The sequence below is a fragment of the Stigmatopora nigra genome, chromosome 9 (assembly GCF_051989575.1).
Source record: "Stigmatopora nigra isolate UIUO_SnigA chromosome 9, RoL_Snig_1.1, whole genome shotgun sequence".
NCBI lineage: Eukaryota > Metazoa > Chordata > Actinopteri > Syngnathiformes > Syngnathidae > Stigmatopora > Stigmatopora nigra.
In genome coordinates this window covers 9000138-9025738 of record NC_135516.1, presented here as the reverse complement: position 1 = coordinate 9025738, position 25601 = coordinate 9000138, and the positions used below count along the sequence as shown (strand labels likewise).

General features: G+C 41.4%; 1 protein-coding gene and 1 long non-coding RNA gene across 6 annotated transcripts in view; one reads left to right on the top strand and one right to left on the bottom strand.

Annotated features, from left to right (window-relative positions):
• The window catches only part of greb1l (GREB1 like retinoic acid receptor coactivator), a 34329-nt gene that overhangs the window by 7532 nt on the left and 1196 nt on the right, over window positions 1-25601 (bottom strand). The window contains exons 2-22 of one of the 5 annotated variants that reach the window (XM_077724158.1): window positions 24887-25055; window positions 10019-10124; window positions 8346-8505; window positions 8084-8263; window positions 7310-7486; window positions 7033-7209; window positions 6835-6957; window positions 6306-6428; window positions 5310-5447; window positions 5112-5237; window positions 4489-4629; window positions 3868-4053; window positions 3490-3789; window positions 3299-3427; window positions 2822-2956; window positions 2421-2618; window positions 2167-2344; window positions 1432-1621; window positions 885-1021; window positions 473-815; window positions 3-118 (exon numbers count right to left, since the gene is read on the bottom strand). In XM_077724158.1, the coding sequence (XP_077580284.1) occupies window positions 3-118; window positions 473-815; window positions 885-1021; window positions 1432-1621; window positions 2167-2344; window positions 2421-2618; window positions 2822-2956; window positions 3299-3427; window positions 3490-3789; window positions 3868-4053; window positions 4489-4629; window positions 5112-5237; window positions 5310-5447; window positions 6306-6428; window positions 6835-6957; window positions 7033-7209; window positions 7310-7486; window positions 8084-8263; window positions 8346-8502 (3254 nt within the window). In that variant the 5' untranslated portion in view covers window positions 8503-8505; window positions 10019-10124; window positions 24887-25055. Of the gene's footprint in view, window positions 1-2; window positions 119-472; window positions 816-884; window positions 1022-1431; window positions 1622-2166; window positions 2345-2420; window positions 2619-2821; window positions 2957-3298; window positions 3428-3489; window positions 3790-3867; window positions 4054-4488; window positions 4630-5111; window positions 5238-5309; window positions 5448-6305; window positions 6429-6834; window positions 6958-7032; window positions 7210-7309; window positions 7487-8083; window positions 8264-8345; window positions 8506-10018; window positions 10125-12740; window positions 12919-24886; window positions 25056-25601 lie in introns of those variants that run through there. The other 4 variants (XM_077724159.1, XM_077724161.1, XM_077724157.1 and 1 more) reach the window with 4 other exon arrangements.
• LOC144201488 (uncharacterized) lies at window positions 2151-2782 on the top strand. The gene is made up of 2 exons (XR_013327347.1): window positions 2151-2305; window positions 2382-2782. It is a non-coding gene; the product is annotated as an uncharacterized LOC144201488 (long non-coding RNA).

Below are 25601 nucleotides of genomic sequence, written 5' to 3'. Positions count from 1 at the left end.
ACCTGGGAAAGGTCTCTCCAAGGGGGTCTTTCCCTGTGAGGATGACGATGCACGGCAGGCCTTCTAGATCCTCGTAGGTTAGCGGGACCCAGTCTTCATTCTCACATCCCCGCCAGGCCTGCGGTTACAATGAATTCAGAACTGAGATTTAATTTGGGTCACGCATTGGAAAACTATTTTCATGATAAGTTTTTGTCATTAAAAAAAACAACAACATCATAAAGACCTGTTACCCATTTAAAAATGTCATTTTGTGTCCTACATGACCCAAAATGTGATGCCAGTATGTTATTTTTCTTATTAGCTATCATTTTAAAAGTTTTTTTTCAATAAATAAATACATTTATAAATGTTTAAAACTAAATTAAAATATATAAAAACAGAAAGACTTTAGTTTTAGCCCCAAATAATGATACATTTTTTAAATAACAAAATTCACACTAGATAGGTAACATTAAAATCCATATCCCACCCGTAAGCGACAGGTGAAATTCCTGGGCAAGCTGATCTCGGAGGCGGGGCTCCCCAGTAGCACAGCGAAGCACAGTTGGAGGCCCAGCTTGTCGCGTACGTCCTCCAAACGCTCGCGAGCCATCATGGCCAGCTGCAGCGAGGGGACTCGCACCAGCAGCATGTGACCGCGACCCTGTGAGCCCTCGCGCCCCGGCGCGTTGATCAGGTCTTCCACCATGGCCAGCGTCTCGGGCGTGATGTGGTCCCTTAGGGACGGCGAGGAGGTGAGCGCCATCATGGCTTCTGTGTACTGCTGGATGAGCAGGTAGCTGCGGATCACCATGCTGTGCAGGTGGGGGTGTCTGTGGCCACAGATCAAATCAATCTGAGTAGGGCCGGGAAAAATTCACAGTTACGGACAGTCATCGAACCTTTGCAGGAGTGTGTGGACCATCTTTTCGAAGGCGTCGTCACAGCGCAAGATGGGGCTGGCCACGCCCCATTGCAGAGATTTGCTGTAGTCGATCAAACCGAAGTAGGCTAACTCGCCGGGAGAGAGCGAACCCTGCTAAAAGAAAAATGGCGGAGGGGTTGGATGCAAAACGGGAATAATAAGTGGGCCTAATTGGAGAGTTTTCGGTGGTTAAAATATTTTGTGGTTCTAACATTAGTCAAAAAGGGGGACAAGACCATAATGAAAAAAAAGATGACTTAATTAACAATTCAAATGAGAATATTTGTCAACTTACTTTTGAAATGCCTGCTATTTACTCTAACATATGGTAATTATGTTTGGCCGGAGTTAAGTTTTTTAGAAAAATGGGAGTATAATTGTAGCCATAGGCCTTTTCTTTTTAGATTGAATTCTCATAATGAATTGTCTTAAGTAGAAGGGCTTCTTTTACTATTTAGATGAAATGAAGCAGGATTGGTCCATATATACAACACCCAAAAAAAGACATAGCATTCAACACTCACCAGGCTTTCGTTGGAGGGCCAGTTGACCTCGTTTTGCATGCTAATGCGAGACTGGCTGGTTTGCAGCGTGTAAGGAAAACAGCTGACCTGCAGCACTATCAGGTTGACCGCGTCTAAGACTTCCTGGCAGTTGACCACTCTATCGGCCAGACCCTGCAGCTCACCGTGGCACACTGAGCCCGACAGGGCACTTTTGAGGGGGTGGGGGGGGTTAGAAAGACAGTTGATTAGGCTCTCAGTTGCGATTCAGGTTGGTGAAGCAATATTTGGTAAAAATGATCAAAATATGGCTAGAAATTAAGTAGTTTATTGGATATTTATTTAAATTTTCATTTTATATGATGTTTTAAATTTTACTTTTCACCATTCCATTCTTATATTCAGTTTTCAGATAAGAATTTTCAGTTTGGTGCATTCCTAAATATTTTTAATGTAATGATCTACCACTAATTCATTAGAAAACAGACCATAGTTCATGGGGAAAAATAAAAATGCACTTTGTCCCAGTCTATACATTACAGCAAAAAAAAAAGTGAATAGTGAATTTACTTGATGTGTCTAAGAGCACCTGCAGCTGAGGCTAAAGAATGACCTTAAACAACCCGGCCCACACGTGCAAACTCCAAGGCTATTAGCCATGTTTGTTCTACCTCCTCACTTTGTTTTTCCTCAAGCGAGAGATCGAGGCCAACCAGAGAGTCGTCAAAATAATTTTCCAAACAGTGTGTCTAGTACCTGGTGAGGTCGACATGAGAGTTGTCGTGGATGAGGACGAACAACGTATAGGGGTTCTGTTTAACTTTCTTCATAAAGGCCTCCATCTTGACGTGCACCTCGGCATCCAGTCGTACCACGTACTTGTCGCACTTCTGAGGTGAGCACGACTCTTCCATCCCCAAATCCAACAGGACGCCTGCGTGGTTTAAAGGAAATATGTGTGTATTCTTCAGGATATTGTCACTTTCGTAGTGTAGTTATAACCCGCGTACCTGATTGCCGGATGCGCTGTGCCGTCTGGTTGACCAAGATGTGAGAAGGCGGCACCAGAACCAGAAAATCCACTTTGCAGAAGCGGCCCAAATCCAAGTTCTGGCTGCCCGAGTCGGCGATGGCGCAGACTTGCGAAAGAAGGCGACGCGCCACGCTCAACTGCGTTGGATAGATCTGGAAGACCTTGCTCAGCAAATCTAATGCCAGGAAACACAGAAAAAATACGGCCTTCACTCAATAGTCCAGTTCAAATGAATTGGACATCTATTGGCATCAAAGAGAGCCAATGAGTCAACTGGGATCCAGGTCTAATCTTCTGATTGGTCGACATAGTAAAGGGAATAAATAGCAATGCAAACTCGGTGGTGTTTACTGTGGTGTGGTTCCAGCACTCACTCACCTCTGTCCGAAGGTGGTGACATGCTGGCCGCCTCCTGCGAGTGGATGTGGTCAGTGACATCGCCCTGGAAGGGCTGGATGACCTGGCCCTTCCGTCGCCGCTGATACCGCACCAGCTGCTTGTCCAGATTGTCCCCTGCGAGTACAAACCGTTGCCGTGGGAACACAGCCGCACAAACAAGCATGAGAACATGTGCAAAACCAAAACTTAACAAACAAACAAAAAATGGCATCTACATACAACATGCGATCGATGCATAAATGATTAACTCACTGTATTATTATTTCAGTTTTGTCAATTATTGTATATCTCAGTAAAATCTCTGTAAAGTGCATTCCAATTGTTACTTTTATACATTAGTTTTGGAGACAAATGTAAATTTCAAAATGTAAACTCTCATGCAATATGTTGTGCTTTTCTACGATTTCAGCTCAAAACAGGCTGACAATTTGAGTGCCTTTTTTTTCAATTACTTACCAAGCGAAGTAGTTTTGAAGTGAGACGCCAACAGGGTGACTTTGCCTGTGATGAGCTCATAGCTGATCTCTTTCAGGAACTCATTGGTGGTCAGCATGCACTCTGCTAAAGCTCGTGCTTGGTACTTTCCTGTGTCGAATAACACACCATTTTAACATTGAATCATTTCACTCATAAAGGGTTAAACATACCTAAGACCATCACGCAGAACTCATTGCCGCTCATCTTGGAGGAGCATATAATGACCACATACGTGGGCAGCGCCCGCTGGAGGTGGGGCCCTTCGCCGAGGGAACGCAGCGACTCGCAGATCCCCTCGGCTAGCGTATTGTGAGAGACCACCACTTGGACGGCACCCCCTGAAACGCTGGCCTCCAGTCGAGCTAGCCAGGGCAGCTGTGATGGACAGATGGCGGGACCACTGGGACAGCAGAGTAGAGCTTTCAAGACGATCTGTTCCAGCTCCTCTCGGAGGGGGATCTGCTCTGGACCTGCAAAATTTGCATTCAAAAGTGAGGTGGCAAAAAATGACCAGTTTTGTTAACAAGGGATTGTCATTTGCAGCCCACCTAAACGTGCCAAGTACTGCAATGTGATCAGAATTCTGGTCTCCACGCTGAGCTGTTGGTTACAACTGAGCCCCAGCATTTTTAAGGTCTTCTCACTCAACTGGCTGTTATTGTAGCAGCTCACCAGCAGAGGGCTGAACACCAGATCACCCAAGTTTCCTTCGAAATAAGGCATGGTTCCGTGCCCTAGTGAGAGAAAACAGTGAAGATCATTTGTTCAATTAATATTTAACTCTTATGTTGTATAACCTTTGATATGTGACGCATTATATTCTTCACGTGCAAGATTTACAATTTGTTGTTTTGGGGGGGGTTAAATATTTACATAACATTCATTTAGAACAGTCGTCTTAAACTTGGAAGCAATTGCAAACCATTGGACAATATTTTGCAACCCCTATTTGACATCCCATTGTAGTATTAGTGTTTTTAATGGTTAATGAGGAAATAGTGTGACAAAAATGAAATAATTTAGTAAAAGATCAATTTTGGGGAACTAAAACTAGTTAAATACTGATAAAATATATAAATGTCCTTGTTATTTGATCATTATTTTCCTTGTTTTTTAGTTTAGTTGTATTAGCATGAGATATTTTAGGGTAAAAAGAAGATAGTACCGACCGACGAGGATGACGGGGCGAACGCCTGCACAGTTGAGCAAGTTGTCCGGGATAATAACCGTCCCCCCGGCGCTGACAGTATGGGGCTGGACGCCACTTGGTCCTGGATCCTGAGTAGAGGCACCTCCTGTTATAGTAGAACCTAAAATGGAAACACGTCACTCAGATTATCTGTCACTTCAACAACATTTTTTTGCAGGCAATTCATGTTTACTGATAACAGACTTCCTAAATGGGCAGGTAATAATTCCTAATTCAGAGGAGAGGCACCTCCTATTATAGTAGAACCCAAAGTGGAGACATGTCACTGAGATTATCTGTCACTTCAACGACATTTTTTGCAGGCAATTCAATTTTACTGATAACAGACTTCATAAATGGGAAGGTAATAATTCCTAATTCAGCGGTAGCTCTATCTCCATGGAGATAGGAGCTTGACTCATCCCTAAACGACCGCAGTAATTTTGTTTTGTCGTCCTCGGAGCACACTTGGAGAGATTATTAGGGGGGAAAAAAAGCCCGTCTGTTAAAAGAGCAGACGTCATGCGGGACAAGCTATGAGTCTGATTGCCCAGGAAGATGCAACGGCAAAGGGGAACAAAACAGATGACGTTCGAATCCTACCCGTTGGGCAGACGACGGGTCGGATGGCTGGCACGGGGACTGCGGCGGGTGTGGCCGTGACCATCGAAGTGGGATGCCAGCTCCGATGGCGTTTCTTGGGGGGCGCGGAGTTCATAGGGGATGACGCTGAACGTGACGGGAAAAATAAAAACAGAATTGTCTTGTTTGTCATAACAAGGGTTGAAAGAGATGTCTTACCTGGACTGGCCGCCATGTTGGAGGATCGATAACCTTGGGCTTGAGGTCCTAAGGTGACCTGGGAAGGGCTGAGCAAGGGGGGCCGCCCATCTACAGCCAAGCCGTTTGTCGGCCCGTTTATCCTCAGGGCTGTGGGAACTGAAAAAATATTGGAAAGGATTATCTCTTTAATACAACAGTGCTATTATCAGGACAAAACATTAGGAACACAATCCAACAAGTCAATACAACAGCTGTTCATAAATGTTTTCATTGTTCTTATTCTTTGACATTGCTTTGAAGATTTGACATGCATTTTCTCCTCATATAATTAAAGTTAATGCACAGTAGTTTTTTTCAATTCAAAATTTCCCTCTCATTTGCAATTTATGTGATACTTGTTCACATCTTTTGATAATATCATCATATATTATTCAGCACACTTTCTCAGTATACAATGCACAAATGCTTATGCGTAATTTACTATATTTTTAATGCAATTGTTACTAGGCAGGCATGTTCTAAAATCCCTTTGGCAAAAAAAATCAGTGTGTGTTTCCAATAATGAAATAGGCATATGCAACAAGTGAATACAGATGTTCAATAAAGTGAAAGTGTTTGAAAACATCTCCTCTGATTTCCAATACTCGAGAATCAATGTACCAATGACCCATGCAGGCTTTTTCCAATCTCACAACCACCGCGCGCGTACACAATACGCCAAAACATTGATTGGCATGCATAGCGGTTCGTCCGTCAATAACACACAACCTTGTAAAAGGAGATAATGGATAGCCAAACCAAACAAGTCATTACTGCATTCCTTCCTTTGCTATTGATTGGTCTCTCTGTGTGTGCATCTAACGAGAGGTCAGCCATGGCTCCATCTGCTTTATACATATTTCTAAAAAACCCAACAACAACAAAAACCTGCAGCTAGGCAACCTTTGAAACTGTAGAATACATCAACACATAAACTTCACAATAAGGGTTAAAAAACATTATTATTTTTTTTACCTATTGGGAATGTCTTATTTCCAGGGGTGGAGGCTAGAGGTTTGATGAAGCCACATTCTCTGCTAAGGTCAGGGCTGTTGAAAAAGACAGACGAGGCCGGTGTCACTCGGGTGGGCGGGCAATCTGGTGGTGAAAAAAAGGAATGAAGAAGAGTTAAGGCCTCCGATTAGTCAGTGATCGTGATTACATTACGTTGATTTAAATCACAAATATGTCCTATTTGTGAGAAATCCAACATGGCATACATTTTTTTCATCAAAAAGTGTTTTGTTTGAAAAAAAAAACATGATAATAATCTAAACCAGGGATGTCCAAAGGGCCATTTTCAGAGTAAATTAAGGATGTAAGAGCCAACTCAAAAGTCAGTATGGGAATAGGAAGCAAATTGGTGTCTAGATAAGAACTAGTTTTATTCTGAAACATATTTTCCACATTATTTTGTGAGACTATTCATGAGTCGACATTAAAATTATAATCCCATTTGGGTCAGGCAGCGATGGATTATTCCAAAAAGTCACTTTTGGCTTACCAGAAAGGGAAAACGCAGATGATCCATTCCCACTGGTTCCTCCATTTTCTTTGGAGCTGACTGAGGACGATGAGCTGGGTTTGGACGTGGACGCACTACTGGACAACTGACGCGTTTTACAGTCTGAACAGAAGACGAAAGATAGGTGAAGAGAGATCCGTGGACTTCTGAATGATGTCAAATTGGAGAGTTTGCTACCTTTCCAGCAGATGAGGGGGCCTTTGCACAAAGCACCTTGAGAATTCTTCACCAGGTAATACTTTAAGTGCTTCTGCTTCTTGGGCTGCGTGGATAGCTTTAAGTTGATGTGATTGGAGAACTCGGTGAAGTACCTAAAGCCCTTCTCGCCGCAGCCCACGCAGTTTCCGGAAAAACCTGCATGCAATTCAGAAGAAAACTGTTGCTCCGCAAAAAAAAAAGACAAAATGGCTACCCAACCCTGACGTCAGGCCGTCCGGTTGTGGAGCACGCTGACCTAAAAGCGCATTTTTGCCGTTGTCGTCGGGCAAAAAGCGGCGGTCCACAGCGCACACCAGGATTTGGTCGACCACGCTAGGGGACTTGGCACCGACCAGCTCGAAGCCCGCCGGGACGTCGACGGACTCAGTTGCCATGGAGACCAAGCGCAGGTCCTTGCCAGCCTGGCAGAATCCTGAAAATAACATTTTTGTAATTATATTCTAATTCTAGTGGGGGACAGAACCATTGATGGTATTTTGTTCAGTGGGAAAATAAGCATATTTTCCTATGTTATGTATGAGGAAATAGTGTGAAACCCAATCCACATACAAACCACATTTCAGTGTTTATATAAGACACACACACTTGATTTCTGGATTATTATGTGCATATTTGGTACTTTGCATATAAAGGAATCAACATAGTATTTGCTTCATCATAGTGGTTAGAGTTGGTTAAATTTCTTATTTGATAAATAAAGGCAAAGAAAGGAAGCATAATTTGATTGATTATTATTAGTGGAAAGTAACTACCTTCAAAATAAAAGTGGTGCCAAATTTGGCACAGTAAAGCTCAATAACTGCATTTTCTAAGTGTCAAATCAGGACCAATATTTACACCCAAAGTGTCATGTGACATATTTGCTCACTTATGTATTATCAGGGGCTCACTACTGTCAATCAAAAATATGAACTATCTTAAATCTCTATGCTACGTTAATCTCATTAATTGATTACTGAGGGTTCACAATATTTTTTCCCCAAAGATTTCTTCTACGGGGTATTATTACCTTCTGTTGTGCAGCAGCCATCCGGTACAGGGGTCTGCAGGTAGGGTAGCGGGGGGCTGTTACTGCCCGAGTCATCGTCTTCCTCCACTTCTTCCGCTTCATTGGACGAGTTGCTATTGGTCAGCAGGTCCTGGCCGGGCAGCTCGCCACCGTGGAGGTCCACTTTAGGTTTGACATCGGCTGAAGGGTTTTTAGCAAAACATATATGAGATGATAAATTCTCTCGGGTCTTTATGCGAGAGAGGGTACGCCTCTGACTGACCTTCCATGTTGGCTTGAAAGGGCTCAGGCTTCAGGTAGAGTTGCGTGAAGATGGGTTGCGGATCTCCGCTGCTGGAACGCAGCGATGCCTCGATGGAGTTATGCAGTGCCTCTTCGAAGCGAGCTGACTTCAGCTGCCCGGCGTAGGAGTTCCCCATAATCTGGTCAAAGGATTCAAAAGAGGTGGAAGTTCAATACAAAGTACCATGAAGTAAATGTAAACTCCTAATACATCCACTGTGCTGTGGGACATCTGTCAGGTGCGTGTGTGGCCTCTGGTTGTGTTTTCGGAGGGGGGATAATGACAAAAAAATAAAGGGATGAAATTTCAAACCAACCAACATGACCATTTTTTTAACTAAGACCACCTCATCGTTTATTATCAAGGTGATACAGAACTGAATACAAAAATATTAATTGATGGTATGTCTAACTATCAGATCAACTACTAAATGTGCCTTCTTAAAACCAAATGCCTTTGCCAATATGGTTCCTCCAAATGGACAATGGCCTAAAGCAAATACCACCAAACTGGTTCCCAAGTGGTTTAAAGGTTTAGGTGTGGCCATCAAGAGTCTTGATGGCAGTCGTATTAAAGATCTATAAGCGACCTGAAAAGACCAGTAAGAGGAAGGTGGCTTAAAAAAATGTATTTTAATTCCAGTAGTCTTGTATGATTTTTTTTAACTGTGTGGTCAACCAGAGTAAATGCTTGCTTTCTTTTAATTTCCCACCCTTCCTTTTTACCTAATGAGTACCATGGGGTTACAAAGCAAACTAAATGCAAATTAAATGTAGCACCAAAACTATCATCAAACAGGACACATTTTCAAGATACCACATTTCATCTTATGATTATTGTTATTGGACAAATTGACAAAAAGATTATAGTAAGAGTGTACATATGGTCCTTTTGAAGGGGAAAAGTATCTTCACTAGAGCCACGTTAAGGTATTCACTTCGATAGACAAAAAAAAAAATACTAGTGTGACTCAACACACTAATGGGCTGAAGTCTTTGTGCACATGCCCTAGACGTGCTACCTCAGAACCCACAGGCACAATATGTCCACAATTAATAACTCAGTCTGGATACATAATGTTTTGTCTGATACAAATTCAATCTAAAAAAAAAAAAAGTCCCATTTATTGAATGCCTAAAACTGACAAAAACAAACATTTTGTTCCAGTGACAATGACACATAATACTAATGATAAGCCTTTTGAACAATTCTAAACTGTAGTTAAATATCGAAATAAAATTTTTATTTGCTAGAAATTGTCTGAGGCAAAGCTCTCTAAGTTAGCCTATCAATTACATCATTTATTATCAACTCTTAACTACTATTGACAACAAAAGATGTCCAATTAATTGAACTAGCCGTTCACTATCAGCCTCTATCTATTCAAAATTATGTCTGCCATATTGTCTTTATTCTTGTTTAATGAAATAAGGCAATTGAGTGTTACAAGTTGCTGGACTTTTTTTTGTTCCAGTTGGTTTGCTTATTTTATGCAAATATGTTAAGCTTTGAGTCTTAGGCGCTTTCAGCATTTTGCATTTGTTGCCCGTTTGTTTGACCAAGGCGTGTTCTGGAGGACAAACTGTCAAAAGTAGTTCTTTTGATAGTTTAACACTGGACTTGCACTGAAGAAGAAGAAGAAGGCGACTCACCTAATCAGTGTTGGCAGGCGTAAAGAGGGACTTGTTCACCTCGGCTGCATGCTGGGTCGCCACCACTCAACGCTTCAGTGAAGACATCTTACTCATAGATCCCACACTTGAAAGAGAACACATACACGCGTTATCGCACACAGCTTGACAATAATGATGTACATTTTGTTCATGGTTCATTTGATTTGTAAATATTCACATAGAACTCAAGGTATGTCCGCCTTTTCAGGTTAAGACCCACTTATCTAAGAGTAGTGATAACAAATTGGTTATTATATTGAGATTATGTTGATGTACAGTAGTATCACTATTGACGAATACTTCTACAAATGAAATATTGAGGATACAAAAAGCTCTGTTGGGATACGAAAGAACAATCCAAGTCAGGAAATCAGACCATAATCTCAAAACATAAATACAATCCCATAAATACATTTTTATTTTGAAATTGTCCTGGTAGAGTTGCTTTCCCATGACTTTCCCATTTCCCAACATGCTGGCAACAATAAAAATCCAAGTTAGAAAAACCACTTCTGGAAGTAATGACTTTCATAAATAGAGTTAACACTCGTGGTAACCATTGAGCATTGTGCACTCATTAAAAATGATTCATTTTTTTTCTTCTTCATGTTCCAACAAGAACAATGAAGACACTGGTGAACATCCCAAGTGGCTCAAAGAGCTGCTATGTGATACCTCTCCCTGCCTCTGGGCTATTTCCACACTAGGGAGATGTTTTAGTTTATGTTGGCCGCACACAATCAACCCAGGCTGCTACTTTGACCCCTTGACGAAGTATTGTTTAACCACTCAGCCTGTGATATAACACAAAGCAAAGTCCCCCTCGCTCCCCTGACGCTGTTCCGATTGACCCCTTCATCACCAAAGTGGGGTCCAAGTCCTGCATATGTACACACTTTGCACGGGAGCCCATCTTTGTCAATGATTAGCCAGTTTTGATACAGCCAATCAAGTCAATGTGTCAGCCAGGAAGCACCTCTATGGTCAACCTATGACACAAAAGAGCATGCATTCTTCTTCTTAATGAAGCACTTTTACTTGATTCCATTTTCAATAAAGTCATGCAAGTTCAAGCTTCAGTTTAACAGAGTACAAGCAGCAGTGTTTGGGTTGTTATCTGACAAGATGAGAGGGCCATAAACTCAGGGAGAGGGGCTGGCGTCTCAAGTTCTCCCGGGGCGCTTGAAGACATCCAGTTTTTCCAGTCATGATACTAGCACACACTGTACTGAGCAAGAATGCTGACCAAATGGGCCTGCTGACTGAATTCCAGTTCATGTTAGGACGATGTTCTTTGATGGATTTGGCTTTTTTTTCTTTCACAACCAACATTCCCTTGCAATATGTAACTTGTTATCAGCAGTAGGGTTATTAATATCGTGACATTAATGTGGAATGAATGTCTCCACACAAAAAACAATAAACACACTATATTAACAGAGAAGTTCTGAAAACTTTCATCACTTTGTGTTTTTGCTTAGCTGTTCTGTTTAATCACCCTCTTGCTACTGCCACAATTAAATTTCTCGAATATGGGATAAATAAAGTTATCCATCAATCCATCCAATCAAATCACTAGCAGTGAATTAATGACAAATACAATGAAAATGATTTAGGAATGAAATGAAATCATCAACAATAAATTACCAATATTTATCAAGGATAAAACATGCTGAAAAAGTTATGGCGATAATAAAACATATTTATGAGTTTAGAACAAGAAACATTATAATCATAAGAATGAAAAGTTCAACTATATTTGTGTTATGGAGTGTTTTAAATAAAAAGGATACATACACACCATAAAAAGACACAATATATAAACAATAATAATAACCAAAATAGATTTAATGGATATATTGATTTGTTATGAAAAATGATTTAACTTTTCATAATTAATAAAGAATCATGTGGGAGTATGGTGTTTTTTTAAATCATTTAAAAATTAGGATCTACTATCAGATAAGGCTTTTTAAATAACAGTTTTAAACTAATGATAATAATCATAAATAGGTTTAAATATAGTAATGGCAATAAACCTGGGATAATCTAATATTATATATATTAGTGAATATACTAATGAGAATAAAATAATACAAATATTTAGAAGAAATACAGTAATATCTATTACTAATTTCATCTAAACATTTACAACAATTCATTTTCACTCCTACATATAGTTTCATTTATATAGGCCAAAATGATGTATACAGGTTTAACTTAAAAAGGAAGAAAATTAGCAAGCATTAAAAAAAGTCCAAGGCCTTCCTGTTTTTGTTTTTGCATGCCATGCATCCTCTTTTGTTTCTCCCTTCTAATGACATTAGAACTGGAGCAGGGAAGCTGCCACATTCAATGGCTTAGCAGCCCTGTTTCACATTCCCACTTTGACATATTTGCCATTAACAAGCGTCAACACAGTGCCAAAATATAGAAGTGGGCAGCCTCTCCATATCGTTGCACTTTGAGCCCAAGCTCCTTCCTCTTCTCAACTCTGTCCTACAGATGAGACGTCACCCGCGTATTAAATAAAAGCCAGATAAGCATCAGGACTGCTCATTGTCATGCAGGAAAAGGGCTCTGCTCTTAACATCAGTAAAGCAGAAAGGGGGAAGGGAGAGGGGGCAACAAACATCTCACCACAGAAAATGAGGCGTTAAAAGCCTCGTTCATTAGAGATGTTAGGAATAATTTTCTCTACCTTGCATGACTTTGTCAGGCCTTCCAAATCCCCAAATTGTGAGGGATGAACCCCCCCAACCCCTGAAAACTGGTCACTAGAGGTGTTAGTCCATTGGGAGGAAATTCTTGTGAAAAGTCCAAGCAGGCATGTGGAGTTGTGTCCTCTCATGACACACAGCGTCTCACTCACTCAGGCTGCAATGAGAATCTTCCTCCCTCTCTCACTCTCTCTCTCTCTTTCTCTCTCTCTCTTGCATGCAAACAAACACATGCAAACCCCTCCCCCCTGCCTCCCCACTACTCCCCCGGGGTGCCCTCCTCTGTCCTGCCTGTGCCATTTGCTAAGGAGGAGGAGAATGTATTCATCTGAGCCCCTGTGGTGACAGATGCTCTGCAAAGGGAGGACATAAAGTGGTGGGGGCTTCATGGAGATGGTTAAAACAGTGTATAGAAGGGGTTTGAGGGGGGGGGGGGTAGTCTTCATCTTCCAGGGGTTCGCCACGCGTGACCTCCCAGCACGCCAACATGGGCCAGTGTGTCAAGTTTGGTGAATTAGGGAGTCCAATGGTGGGGAGGAGATGAATTTGGATTGAACTAATTTAAGCTTTTATATAATGTGTGGGTGTGTGTTAGGTGGGGGGGTTCTGTCAGCAGGCGTAACGCCAAGCAGCATTTTGTCACCGGGGCCTTGACTGGGATTGACCCCCACGTCAAGCATTGAGGGGTAGGGGGGCTTTCACTCTACTGCTATAAATACCAGTGAGTCATCCTCCACAAAATAAATAAACGGAAACGAGCAGCAGGCGGATGTTGAAGGCAGAATGAGAGATTTGGTGCATTTATCTACTCATATCCAGGAAAGAGCTCGCACCAGGGATGGACACAATGCTGATTGTACCAATGAATGGGCCCTCCAGAGAGAGATTGGCCAATTCAGTGGTGCTTTGGTAGAGCTCTGTCATGACCCTAATACTTTATTTATTTTCAAACTTTTTTCTTTTTAGGCAATGATTATCATCATCTACTTTGATTGATATCCAATCCATTTGAACCAGAAGAGCTGGCAGCAAATTGATTGGACGTCCATTACTGTCAATGGCAGGTGTCAGCAAGTTACATTGGCATTTTTTTGTCACATTTTACAACCTAGTCGGCCTTCAATTAGTAGGAGTGGTATAGTTTAAATTTAAACAGACCTCAGAGGTTCACTCTCCTGTAAGATATTCATTCAAACTGATTTTGACAAGAACACTAATTACACTTCGTATAAATTGATATTGACACTGCTGACGAATGGTGTTGCCAAGTTCCCATTGTGCACCATTTTGAAACCCTTCTAAAAAACCAAGGCTTCTTTGTTTGCTCTTTTCCTGTCGACTAATGAGCCGAGTGAAGAATTTGTCGGGTAAACAGAAATTCCGGATGTTGGGGAAGCACGCTTTATAGCTTCATGCCGATATTTGTCTGTACACATCATTCGATGACGAGGGCTCCAAGACGTATGAAATAAAATGTACCCTACTTGTGTAAAGTAAATGACGTTTCAGTTCATTACCAGCAGATCCGCTGGAATAGTTGTTTTAATCAATTCGCTCAAGGCTCTTCGCACCTCCTCTTCAATGGTTATATGAGGGACAAAGTCAGCGCGACATGGGCGGACAGCTGTAAATGCCATGCAGGCCAATGACAATCTCCGTTAAGCGGGATGAAGGCGGAGCCTTTGCCTCTCTCTTTTACCTGCTTCAGTTCCCTAAATAGTGAGTTTGAGTTTGACTGTGAAAAAAAGTTAACATGTCACGTGCCCGTGCCAATAATAAGTGGCCTTAATCATGATGGAAAGGTACACACAAGTTCAAGCGATGGGAAAAGAGCTGTCAGCATGATTTACGCCCGAGTCCCTGACTTTGACAAGCCCCCCTACCATCGGCCCATCCTCAGGGCCCGGCGTCCTAAATGGACCATTTAAAACACAGATAATGAGTAAGCCTTAAAAAACAACAACAAAAGAGTGAGGATTGAATGGATTCCCGCCCCTAAAGCAGCCCCTCAGTAGCGTCCGTATTGAACAGGCCTTACTGGCTTAAGGCCCGCACAAAGAGGGAAGGATCTCCACCGCCACCTGAGGAATGATGACTCATGTGACGCCACAGGGGGGGGAGGTCCGAGGGGGTGAAAGGTTTCTTCCTCTCTGGGATTCCCAAGGGAGCGAGAGCCAAGTGATTTTGTTTCTTAACTGATTTGGCAGTCACCCTCTGCATGACAGCACCTTAAAATGGGTTTATTTGAAATTATATGATGTAATGTAATGCAATAACATATTTTATAATACAAAATGATCATGATGGTGATGCTGATACTGATGATGATGATAATAATGATGATAATAATGATGATGATGACAATAATAATGATAATAATGATGATGATGATGATAATGATGATAATATTGATGATGATAATAATAATAATAATAATAATACACTAAGAATAATTATAAAATAATGATAATTTAAAACAAATAATAAAAAATAATTATATTAATAAATTAATAATACAAAATAATACTAATAATACATTTTTAAAACCCTTCTAAAATCTTTTCAGATGATTTTGATGCTCAAAAAATCCCTAATATATGACAGTGAATGATTTGGAATTTTACCATTTCACTTCAATATTAGATTTAAAGCTACCGACAGGGTGAGATTGAGGTGTGTAAGGGGGCGAGACGTCTAATAATTAACCATATTATCTAACTCTACTGTACCCCTATTTGTGGAGTGGTTTTACTTGTATGTGTGTTTGTGGCTGGGGGAGTCACATAGTCTAACAGCAGTGATAACACATGGCGGATGTGACACTGTAACCTGAAGCGCATGAGGTTCAACTGACAAATCCACAGATGACCAATGAGCATCAGGTGGGGAGAGGAAGTACGGTGAGCGAGCAAGGTGCCAATTAACACGTCCTCGCTTGTGTAAGGTCACCCCAAAATCTTAACGGCAACAACAGCAAGCAAAACAAAAACAGCCCTTCTTGCTTATATTCCCGCAGTGCCAAGTGTGAGGAATAGCACTGTTATCCTTGGATCTCATTTCCTTATAAAAAGCCTGGCGGTCAACCCCACCTCCTCCCCTCCGGAGACCCCCGACCTGACACCGCCTGCTGGGCCCTGAAGTGCAAATGTGTGCTAGTGAGGATAGCAGAAGAGCTAAGGTCATTCCAAACAAAGGCAAACATTCCCACTGAATGCCATTGCTGAAGTCGAGAGCGACACAGAGTGGAGTTAATAGCCCCCGGGCCCTCTCTCTCTTTCTCTCTCTTGCTGGAACTGGTGGGGTGAAGCAGGGTTTAAGGCCTGCTGTGGCCAGAAGGAGCGGGGGTAGGGTGAGCGTGGGTCCGAAACTCGGACAAAAGGAGCATTTGGACACATGAAGAAGTCATCATCATTAAGCCACTGGAAGTTTACTGTCCAGTTATAAAGCTCATTTCAGAACTAGGGTGTGAGCTAAGAGGATTCTGGGTGGGGTGCATGGGGGGCTAATTCATCGGCTTTGTGAGAGAGGTGACCTTACTGCAAAATCTGGGCCATGGATCCTAATTTTAAAAAAATGGAAAAATGGATTGAGGCAAATCTTTTGTTTCTATTACGAAAAAAGATATAATGTTATTTTTCTGGTGTTTTTTCCAGAACATCCTCAGGCGACTCTCTGTTAAACTTTTCCACAACACTTTTTTTTCGTCATCTGTCTGCTGTAAACTACTTGACTACAATGTGTCTCTTACACGAGGAAATCGCTGATTATAAATGTTTGCGTTAATTCTTACTAGACTTTCATAAGTTTGATCGCACGAAACGTGCCTAAACCTCATCTTTTCTTGATTCTGCTTTACATCTCTGTTCATGACTGTGCCCTAAAAAAGAAACGAGGCCTGTCGGTGAACTCAATCTGCATTTTATAACACTTTGGGTTGAATGCCAGTTCAGGTCAGGACAACAGACACAGCTACATACACACACACCCACACACACACAAACACAGGACCCTAATGCTTTTATGGACTTATTGTGGTTGGCCATATTGAATTGAGTTCTATTTCATACAGTAAACCTGTCAGGATCCGTGGTCAGATGGCGGTCAATGGTAAAGGGCGAGAATGCTTTCAGGGAGAAAATAAGGAACAAAAGGTTAGGCTAAGCTTCTCCTCTGAAATAACCTGTTTTTAGAAGCTAACAGTAGATCTTTGTTCACACTCGACCAGGCCTTGTTCCTCCCTGGTTGCTGGTATTTGTTAGAGGGTGTAAACGGAGAGTCGTGCATCACATTGAGTGTGCCAAGACTATCAAAACATTACCCCTTATCAGATGACTGGAGAACTCATGGACGACTCAGGTTTCAGTTTAGTTGGATTAACGGCACTCTTGCAATGACAAGACAAGCGTGTTCAAAGGATAAAAACCAACATTACATTCAACCATTAGTTAGGAATTGAACTACTAGACCCTTGGATGTAATTATACTGATAAAAGACTAAAATTGTACGTACGAAACCTTAAAAACTTAACAGGATCTAAAATACACCCCTTATTTATTTTGATAGTCCCTATCAATCCTAGCAAAATGACTTTGCAGTTTATTCCTGTGATTCTAGTCAAATAAATTCTATCTTGTCATCCATTTTCTCCATTGTACTTTTACAACACGAAGTAAGCTTTCCTCCAGAATGTCTTAGGTGACAAAATATAGAGAAAAATAGTATGAAAGTGGTATAGCAGAAGAAATAAAGAGATTTTAAACCAATTCTTTGTCTCTTTAAAGCCCTCACAGTGTCCATCTGTCTACAGGATGAAGAGGTCTACAGACCCTTCATTCAGGTTTACTGTCACTTTTCCCAAGCAGCCAGGTTTTGTGAGCGTGTGGGACGCACGAGTGGGGGTTCAAACCCTTCCACAAAAGCCAAAGATCCACGCTCCTATTGTCCCATTAAGACAAAAAGATTCCTGCTGATGCCTGACGGGAATTAAGCACGTCACCGGGGGCAACCTGGTGCTTATTAATCAGGCCGGTGTGTCTTGTGTAGGGTTGAAGTGGGGGGGGGATCAATGGAAGGGATGTGACGGGGGGTGGGTCACCAACGCTGACGCGGCATTGCCGAACGCCCGGGGTCAGGAAGAGGGACATGATGGATCCGGCTGACCGCTCCGTTGAAGGAAGTCGGCGGGGAAGGGGGAGGAGGGCCGGTGCGTCGAGATGCTGAGAGGCTTCTTTGTCCACGTGTCACTCACAAGCGATTCAAGGTGGCCAAATAAGGAAGAAGAAAGGAGAGGGAGCATTGTGGAAGATGCCAGAGACGCACAACAGACCTCTTTCTTTCCTCCATCATAGACACTTTTCAATTAAGACTGCAACAAATAGGACTACTTGAGCCAAAAGAGAATTGGGACACCTACATAGAGTGAAAGCCCACATCTATGTGCTAAATTAAAATATGTTTTTTTTTTTTAAATCACAAATAAAAACGCAACAATTAAGTGAGTAATATTAATGATTGCGATGCATTGGACTGAATATGAGGCCAAAATACTATATAGTACACGCTGGGTTTTATCTCATTTAGTTTAAGGTTTTTGTACTATGATGGTAAATACTTTTTTTTTTTTAGATGTTGTTTGGGAAACTGTAATCTGTCTTTTCTATTTTTCAGCTCGCCAGTGGTTTACATCTTGTTGTGTACCCATTGTATTCAGTATATATCAGTTTTTCTTTGTGATAGTTTTCTTTGATACAGATAAGCATACATCCTGGTTTTTGCAACGTTTCTTTTTCATTTGGGCAAGAAGTCTTTCTTCATATTCCAGTTGGTTTCTGTGGTTATCCTCGTGTGGTGCTAAGTTCATGATGTTTTTTTTATTATCCTTGAAGAAATCCAAATAATGAAGAAAATACTAGGGTTGGCCAAATCAACTATCTCTTCAATGGGTTTGTTTTCATTTTGACAGTTTACCTCACTTATATTGACAGCTCATATTGACTTAACGGCAACATATTCTGAATACAAATAACATACTTAAATGATGCATCGATATTTTAACTGCACTTTTGAATGGAAGCCACATAAACTGTTGTAATTCACACACACTTCAGATTATTTGTATGTACTACACGCCCTCAAATTAAAGTCTGCCTTTAAAGTCCAGCTTGTTTCATTTAGAATTATGGTGCAAAGTGGGTATGTTATATTCCTCTGTTGACTCTCCCGGTTTAGTCTTCTGTAAGAGAGCTTGTGCATGGGTTGGAAGTACATTGACCCAATCCATCATGTCAATACACCAATCCTCACATAGATCAATATGGAATTATTTTCCGTGTTTTTCTTCAGCTGTGCTTGACCTGCAAGCGCTCACCCGGTGAGAAGAATGGAAGAAAGAGGGGGAAAATGAAAGAAAGAAAGCCAGAGAAGGATAATGACCTCCGCCTGGCTCAATGGAACGAACGTTGAGTCCTTACAGCCTCACTGTAGCCTTGGACGATGTGTGAGGGCTGACGCGGGGGAAAAAAAAAAAGTGTACCAGGCCAACACAGGCTGACCTTGTTTTCCATTAAGAGGGAAAGTAAATGTCGGACACTTTAATTTTGAATGTACAGTATGCAACAAAAATGGAACTAGAGCACAACGACTACACTCACTACAGCTTCTAATAACTATACTATGTAGATAAAGCATAATGGTGCAGAAATGAGTGTTAGAAAATATCAAGGAGGTTATAAATGAATACACAGTAGTGAGAAAAACACACAATGTAGTGTAACCTGTTAATATAATATGCCTTATTAGTAGCTCATCTTTGCATGAATGCTAAAGTAAATTCTGAGTTGTGTATATATCATTTTAGGACTTCACTAACACAAAGTACTGCATATAATAGTTTCCCACTACAAAGTACTAGCTATAGTAAGCTTAGCGAACCTGATAAGAATTAAAGGATATTCAAATTCAAAACCCACTGTTTTGATTCTAAATTTCCTCTTCCGAAAACATGTGCAAATCTGCCTAACCGAGGGGAAACTGAAAGATAAGTTTATTCTAGAAGGAAAACGACAAGAGTAGCAGCCAAAACAATTGACTTTCCACCTGATAAAACTTTACAACACAGCTGGTGCCATGGCACACCGTCTACAGTCTACACGGTTCCTGGCTGTTGTTTCTGAGGTTGGCATCTGTGTTTGAAGTGGGCGAGAGAAGTGGTGGCTAAATGGCAGATGGAACAGTCTGTGCGAACACATGGAACAATCTGTGCGAACACAATGTTCCTTTACAGAACAAGACTACAAGACACGGTTTCACTGCTTGATTCTTTCCAGGTCTCAGTGGCAAAATTGAGGATAGCATTACTAAGTGCTCTTCATGAGCAAACATCCGAGGCTTACAGAAACACAAGCGCATCTGCCGCAATCATCAACAATGAATCTAGGTGCCAGTTGTCCAAATTGATTTTTCAACCACAGACCATTTTCAAATTGAGACGAGACTAATAACTATACACATGTACACTCATACCTAGGAACACATTTTCAGACTACCATGCATGTATTTTGGCTGTGGGAGGAATCCGGTGTAGTACCCGGAGAAACCCCACGCACAGAAAGAACATGCAAACTCCCTAGAGGAAGGAAGAAATACACTAGGGATTGAACCCTCGATCTCTAAACTGTGAGGTGAATGTGCTCACCACTTATGCTATAACAAACAATAAAATGTAATTTAAGTCTAGGCTTTGCTCGACAATATAAAATGGGACTAAGTATGATTTACATTTTTTTTTTGTGTGTACTTTGCCTGGCAGTGAGGTAATGAGCATTAATAACATTTGTTAGTTTGTTTACCAGATTGGCCAAGCGAGGCATATAATGTTCTTCGAGTATGATTACATAATTGGCAAGCAGTGTGACAGGGCAAATTGACTTCTTTCAGACTGATGATCACAAAAATGTTGGTTTTTTTTGGGTCCAGTCTACCTGTGCGGCCTAGTACCAAATGGCCCACAGTGCAGTTAATGAACCCACCAGACCCCCCCATGAGCGTCTCTTATGTACAAGCCCATCTTTGCCTGGTTATGCCATCACACGCTTGACCCATTAACATAGGTCGCGGTCACGCTCCCTGAAGAACAGGCGGGGTGTCATTCCAGTTAGAGTTTAAAGTTCTCTTTGGTTTTTTTTGGTAGGAAAGTTATGTCACTGATAATGAGTGTAATTTTGTGTGTGTTTATTTAACTTTAGGTGAGATGTAAGTAATTGTTGAAAAGAAAATATCATTAAATTGATAAAGCATTATATCATTAATATCGCATTGTCCTCCAAAGAATCTATATTGTACCACATCATCATAAAACAGGTGATTTACACTCTTTCTATGTATCAGTCCATCTATAACCGTGACATCTAACCAATCTAACTAGCTGAGTATCCTTCTTATGCATCTTATGTATTACCTAATCAGAGTACAATATATGTGATACTGATATACAATATATCAGTAACATATCATAATCAATCATTCAACACACACACAGCATGCATATTTATACAACATACATTTATGATAGATAAACACTTGATCAATTTAATTTGAAACAGTCTATGTATGACTCGCTTTGACTTCAATTACAGTTTTAAATATTTATGTGACATTGATTGCCCTCTCATCAGCTATTAACTCAACTGGGTACTGATTTAATGGATCTAAAGATGCACAAAGGAGGATAGCAGTCCACCCCTTTCCACCACGCTCACATTTTGACATCATTAATGTGTCATTGACCGGCTTTTCCAAAATGACAAACCAAGCAGTGCTCAAAATTGATGAATTGGCTAATAATTGCCGGGCTAAACAATAGGCGGCCCCCGGAATCAAATAAAGTCACTTCCTGCAGGTGAAACTATAATATAATATAACAGCTGATGGATCTGGTGGGCTTTCAGGGGGATAGCCCCCACCCACGGAGGGATCAATGCACATAAATGGAAAGGGTCACAGAGCTTTGACATCTCCTTTCAGCCGGGGGATGGGATTGGGCCTTTGTGGGACAGCCTTTAATGATCCAATTGTCAACTGGCTCATGCGTCCTCATACAGTAAAACACATTTTGGCTCAAAAAGCTTCATCCAAACTGACCACCAGCGTGCATCCAGCTGCCTAGCTTCATCGCTCCCACTTTATTTTAACCTTCAGTCCATTGTGGTCCATTGTGAACCCCCCCTCATCCTCCCATTCGAACCTTATCAGCGCGCCTAGCCTGGTTTTACGCTTCAATGGTGCCCTTGGTCTCCCGGCATGGCGTGCTGGCCAATGTTGTGGGGAACCAAAAAAGGAAACGTTAACAACAAATATTTTACCAAAAGGTAATTTGTGAGCATTAGAACATTAGGAACATAGTGTTCCACGCATTCTCGACCTCTGGTTAAAAGTTTACAAGCGTGTTGATCCAGGTGGAAAACATCTCACACATCAGTCTACTCTATCTACTAAACCATAAAGCAAATGTCAATGCTTGGTAATTAATGGATTACATGACAAGACTGATAGCCCTTTTTATTTTAATTAGTTTAACATACAGTATCAGGTTCTTTGCCCACCAAAGTATCTCATGTTTAAATTTGTGTAAAGTATTATGTTGGGTATATTTGAGTATATAACTGTACAAACACATAGAATATTACACACATATACTATAAATTGGGTATATTTTAGGAAGGAGCCGACAATAAGTAAAGTGTTTGATGAATGAGGACTTGAAGGAACACCTGTTTTGTTCATGCACCCCAAAAAACATTTAAAACAATAGCACTAATCTCTCCGGCTGGCTTTTGAACCATCTGCAACGAGGGTTAACACTAAGTGCCTCTGAAAAGGATCTAGAGAAGCATCTGCCTGCCTTGCTCGTGCTTGTTTTGCCATCTAATGATCAGTGAGGGTGTTTGGAGTAATAGATTTGCCCTTTATGGATCAATATGCAAAAATGTCTCCTGTGGAGACACTGAATCCCCCAGTGTCCCTGTCGCACGGATCACTAGCTGCCGAACAGGAGAGGTAATCCATCCTTATGCCTGGTTTTTGTTATGACACTGAATACACATCCCAGGGATCCATGGCATACCACTGTGTCACAACAGATACAATAAATTTTATGATGTTTGTTTATTGCTCCTATCTTCTTTTCGACGTAAGCCAGAAAATCTCATTTTCTGAATGCCCTCACTAGGGTCGCAGGGGGGTGCTGGAGCCTGTCCCAGCAGACTCTGGGCCAGAGACTGGGGACAACACCCTTTTCTTGGCAGTAGGTCACATGGATAACATTTCAGCTCTCCAACTCAACCACATATTGTAAAATGAAGGACAAATGAAAAAAAAATTAAACATTTAAGACTAAGTTGAGGTACACCTGACCCCCCCACTCCTTAAACCACCGAGCGAGACGGCTAAAAGAGATGTCTCCCTCAAGGCTAAAGAGACAAAAGCTGCCACGGTGAGCGATTTCACGGGGACTCTTACTTATCTCTGCCCAGATTAAGTCTCAATTGTTTGCTGGGAACAAAGATGGGCAGTGAGGCAGTGAGGAAGCACCCCCCCCCCCCCTCCACCACCACCACCACCACCATTGAGCCAGATGGTCAGTGTTCAGAGCCCCTGACCCCTCGAGCTCTTGTGCTCTATGACAGCACGCCCTTGGTGTAGATAGGCCACCCAAATAACGCTCAATTGGCCATCTACAAACGTGTGCTCACATGATACTGCTAACCTTCAAAGAACAACTTAACCTTGTGTTTCTCCCCTCCAAAAGCTTTGCACTTTCAGCAATTTGTTGGACCATCAAAACTCATTTTAAAAGTTTCTATTTGTCGAGAGTTAAGATTTTTGGCTCATTTCAGTTGGAGTTGTAGGAAGGATCAGTTATTTGTAATAGGCTCATCCACTGTTTAATCCGATGGAAATGCACTGAATTGCTTAATGAAGTTGGCTTAACTTTGGTGCTCTGCAGGTATTATTGCAGACATAACATGCCTATCATGCAACATAATAGTCTGATCAGAAAAGATGACTCTCCAAAAGCATACATATCATCCACACTAATTGCTACAATCTTGTCCTCTGTGCACATTTAAGCTCCTAAGGGATTTTAGAAAGTACAGACAGGAGGAAGAAAAGTGGGGGAGGATGGGAAGATGGCGAGGAATGTAACCTTTAGGACATGGGCCACAAGGAATGGAAGATTAGGCTCAGTGAAGACGGACTGGTTTGTCTGCAATTACAATGACAGACCATCTCCCTTGCTTGCTCTTATCTGATATGACTTTATCTGAGTGACCAAAGCCTGTTTCAACACCAAAGCCTCTGGCGCAGCTGCAGGAAGATTTGGATGTAAATCAAGACGGGGTGTCAAAATCAAGGCCTGTGGCCACATACAGTTTGGCTAATGTCAAGTTTTATAGTATTTGAATATGTCATGCCACCCAATCTCTCTGCCAGATACGTACCATACGTTATAGGTAAAAATCTGCTATACACAGATCAGATTAAAAGAAAAAAACATTAATGCAAGTGCATGGAAAACACTACTAGACCATTTGCAACTCCAAAACACAAACTGAGTGGTATGCAATTGTAATTAACAGAATCCAATTTATCAACCAGAGTAAATATTTGTATGTTTTTGCTGACATCACAAACACTAAACCAAATCAGACAGAAGATGCCACAATGGGTCACCGGCTTCACATTCATGGAATATGTTATGTCTTCAAATAATTTAACATGCATGCTCAAAAATGAAGACTCTCTTTATACCAAATGTGTCAGATGACACCAGCAATAACGTGTTGCACAATTTTGTGGTGTGAGCAGCTTCACCATTGGACTGAGAAAACACAGAAAAGCCAACAAAATACCTCGGGTAAAAAAAAAATACGCACCATAAATAAGCATCTGTATTTATCCGTCATGCAAACGGTTCTAGTCAAACTTTGCAAGCACATTTTCGGCGACAGACGGTGTCGACCACCCGGAAGCTCTTGGGACCCCCGAACGACGCAATTTAAATGTTGCGGTGGAAACGACGCGCACTGTGCGTGGGCAGGTGTGTGGAGCGTCTGTTTGTGCGCCTACCTTGCTCCATGCGATGGTGCGTTCGTGTTGCAAAGACCCTCCGTCCCGTGGTCGTGGTGGGCGAGTGGAGCTCATCTGTGGCCAGTTGTCCCAGCTGATCAGCAAAAAAGTATGTGACGTCATCTAGGCACTGTACGTCCTTAACATTGCTGAGATCGGACAGGGAATTCTGTTTAGAAATTGAAAATAGTGTTTTTGGGCGTGTGGTAATGCAACGATTCCCACGACACAAAAAGGCACGTCTATTTTTAGTGCACGTGCAGCTATTAACATGCACAGGTGTGGTGATACACTTCTATTTTGGCACTTTACCTACACACGTGATGCGTTTATAAACTACTGAGTGCATACACAATGAGAGTAAGCGTGCCAAATGCCGTGAAATTAATTGCACGACGTTGCCCTCTAGCGGTGATGGAAATATCGCCCCGACATAAACAAAAACATCTTGAACTTCAAGTCACTAGGTAAACCTGAAATAAAAATAACTTTTTGTTTGGGTTGCTAACATTTGCAGTCTCACATGATTTTATTTACCATTTGTCTCTAATGGATCCATTAGCAGTCTCCCATATCTTTTTATTTTCCATTTGCCTCTGTTGGATAAAATGGGGACAAAACTGATCAAAACAATTAAAATTCTCAAATTATTTGGCATTGTGCTATTTCAAAAAAGTATGAAAGATGATTAAGGGTCGATTAAAACGCCCAGGCA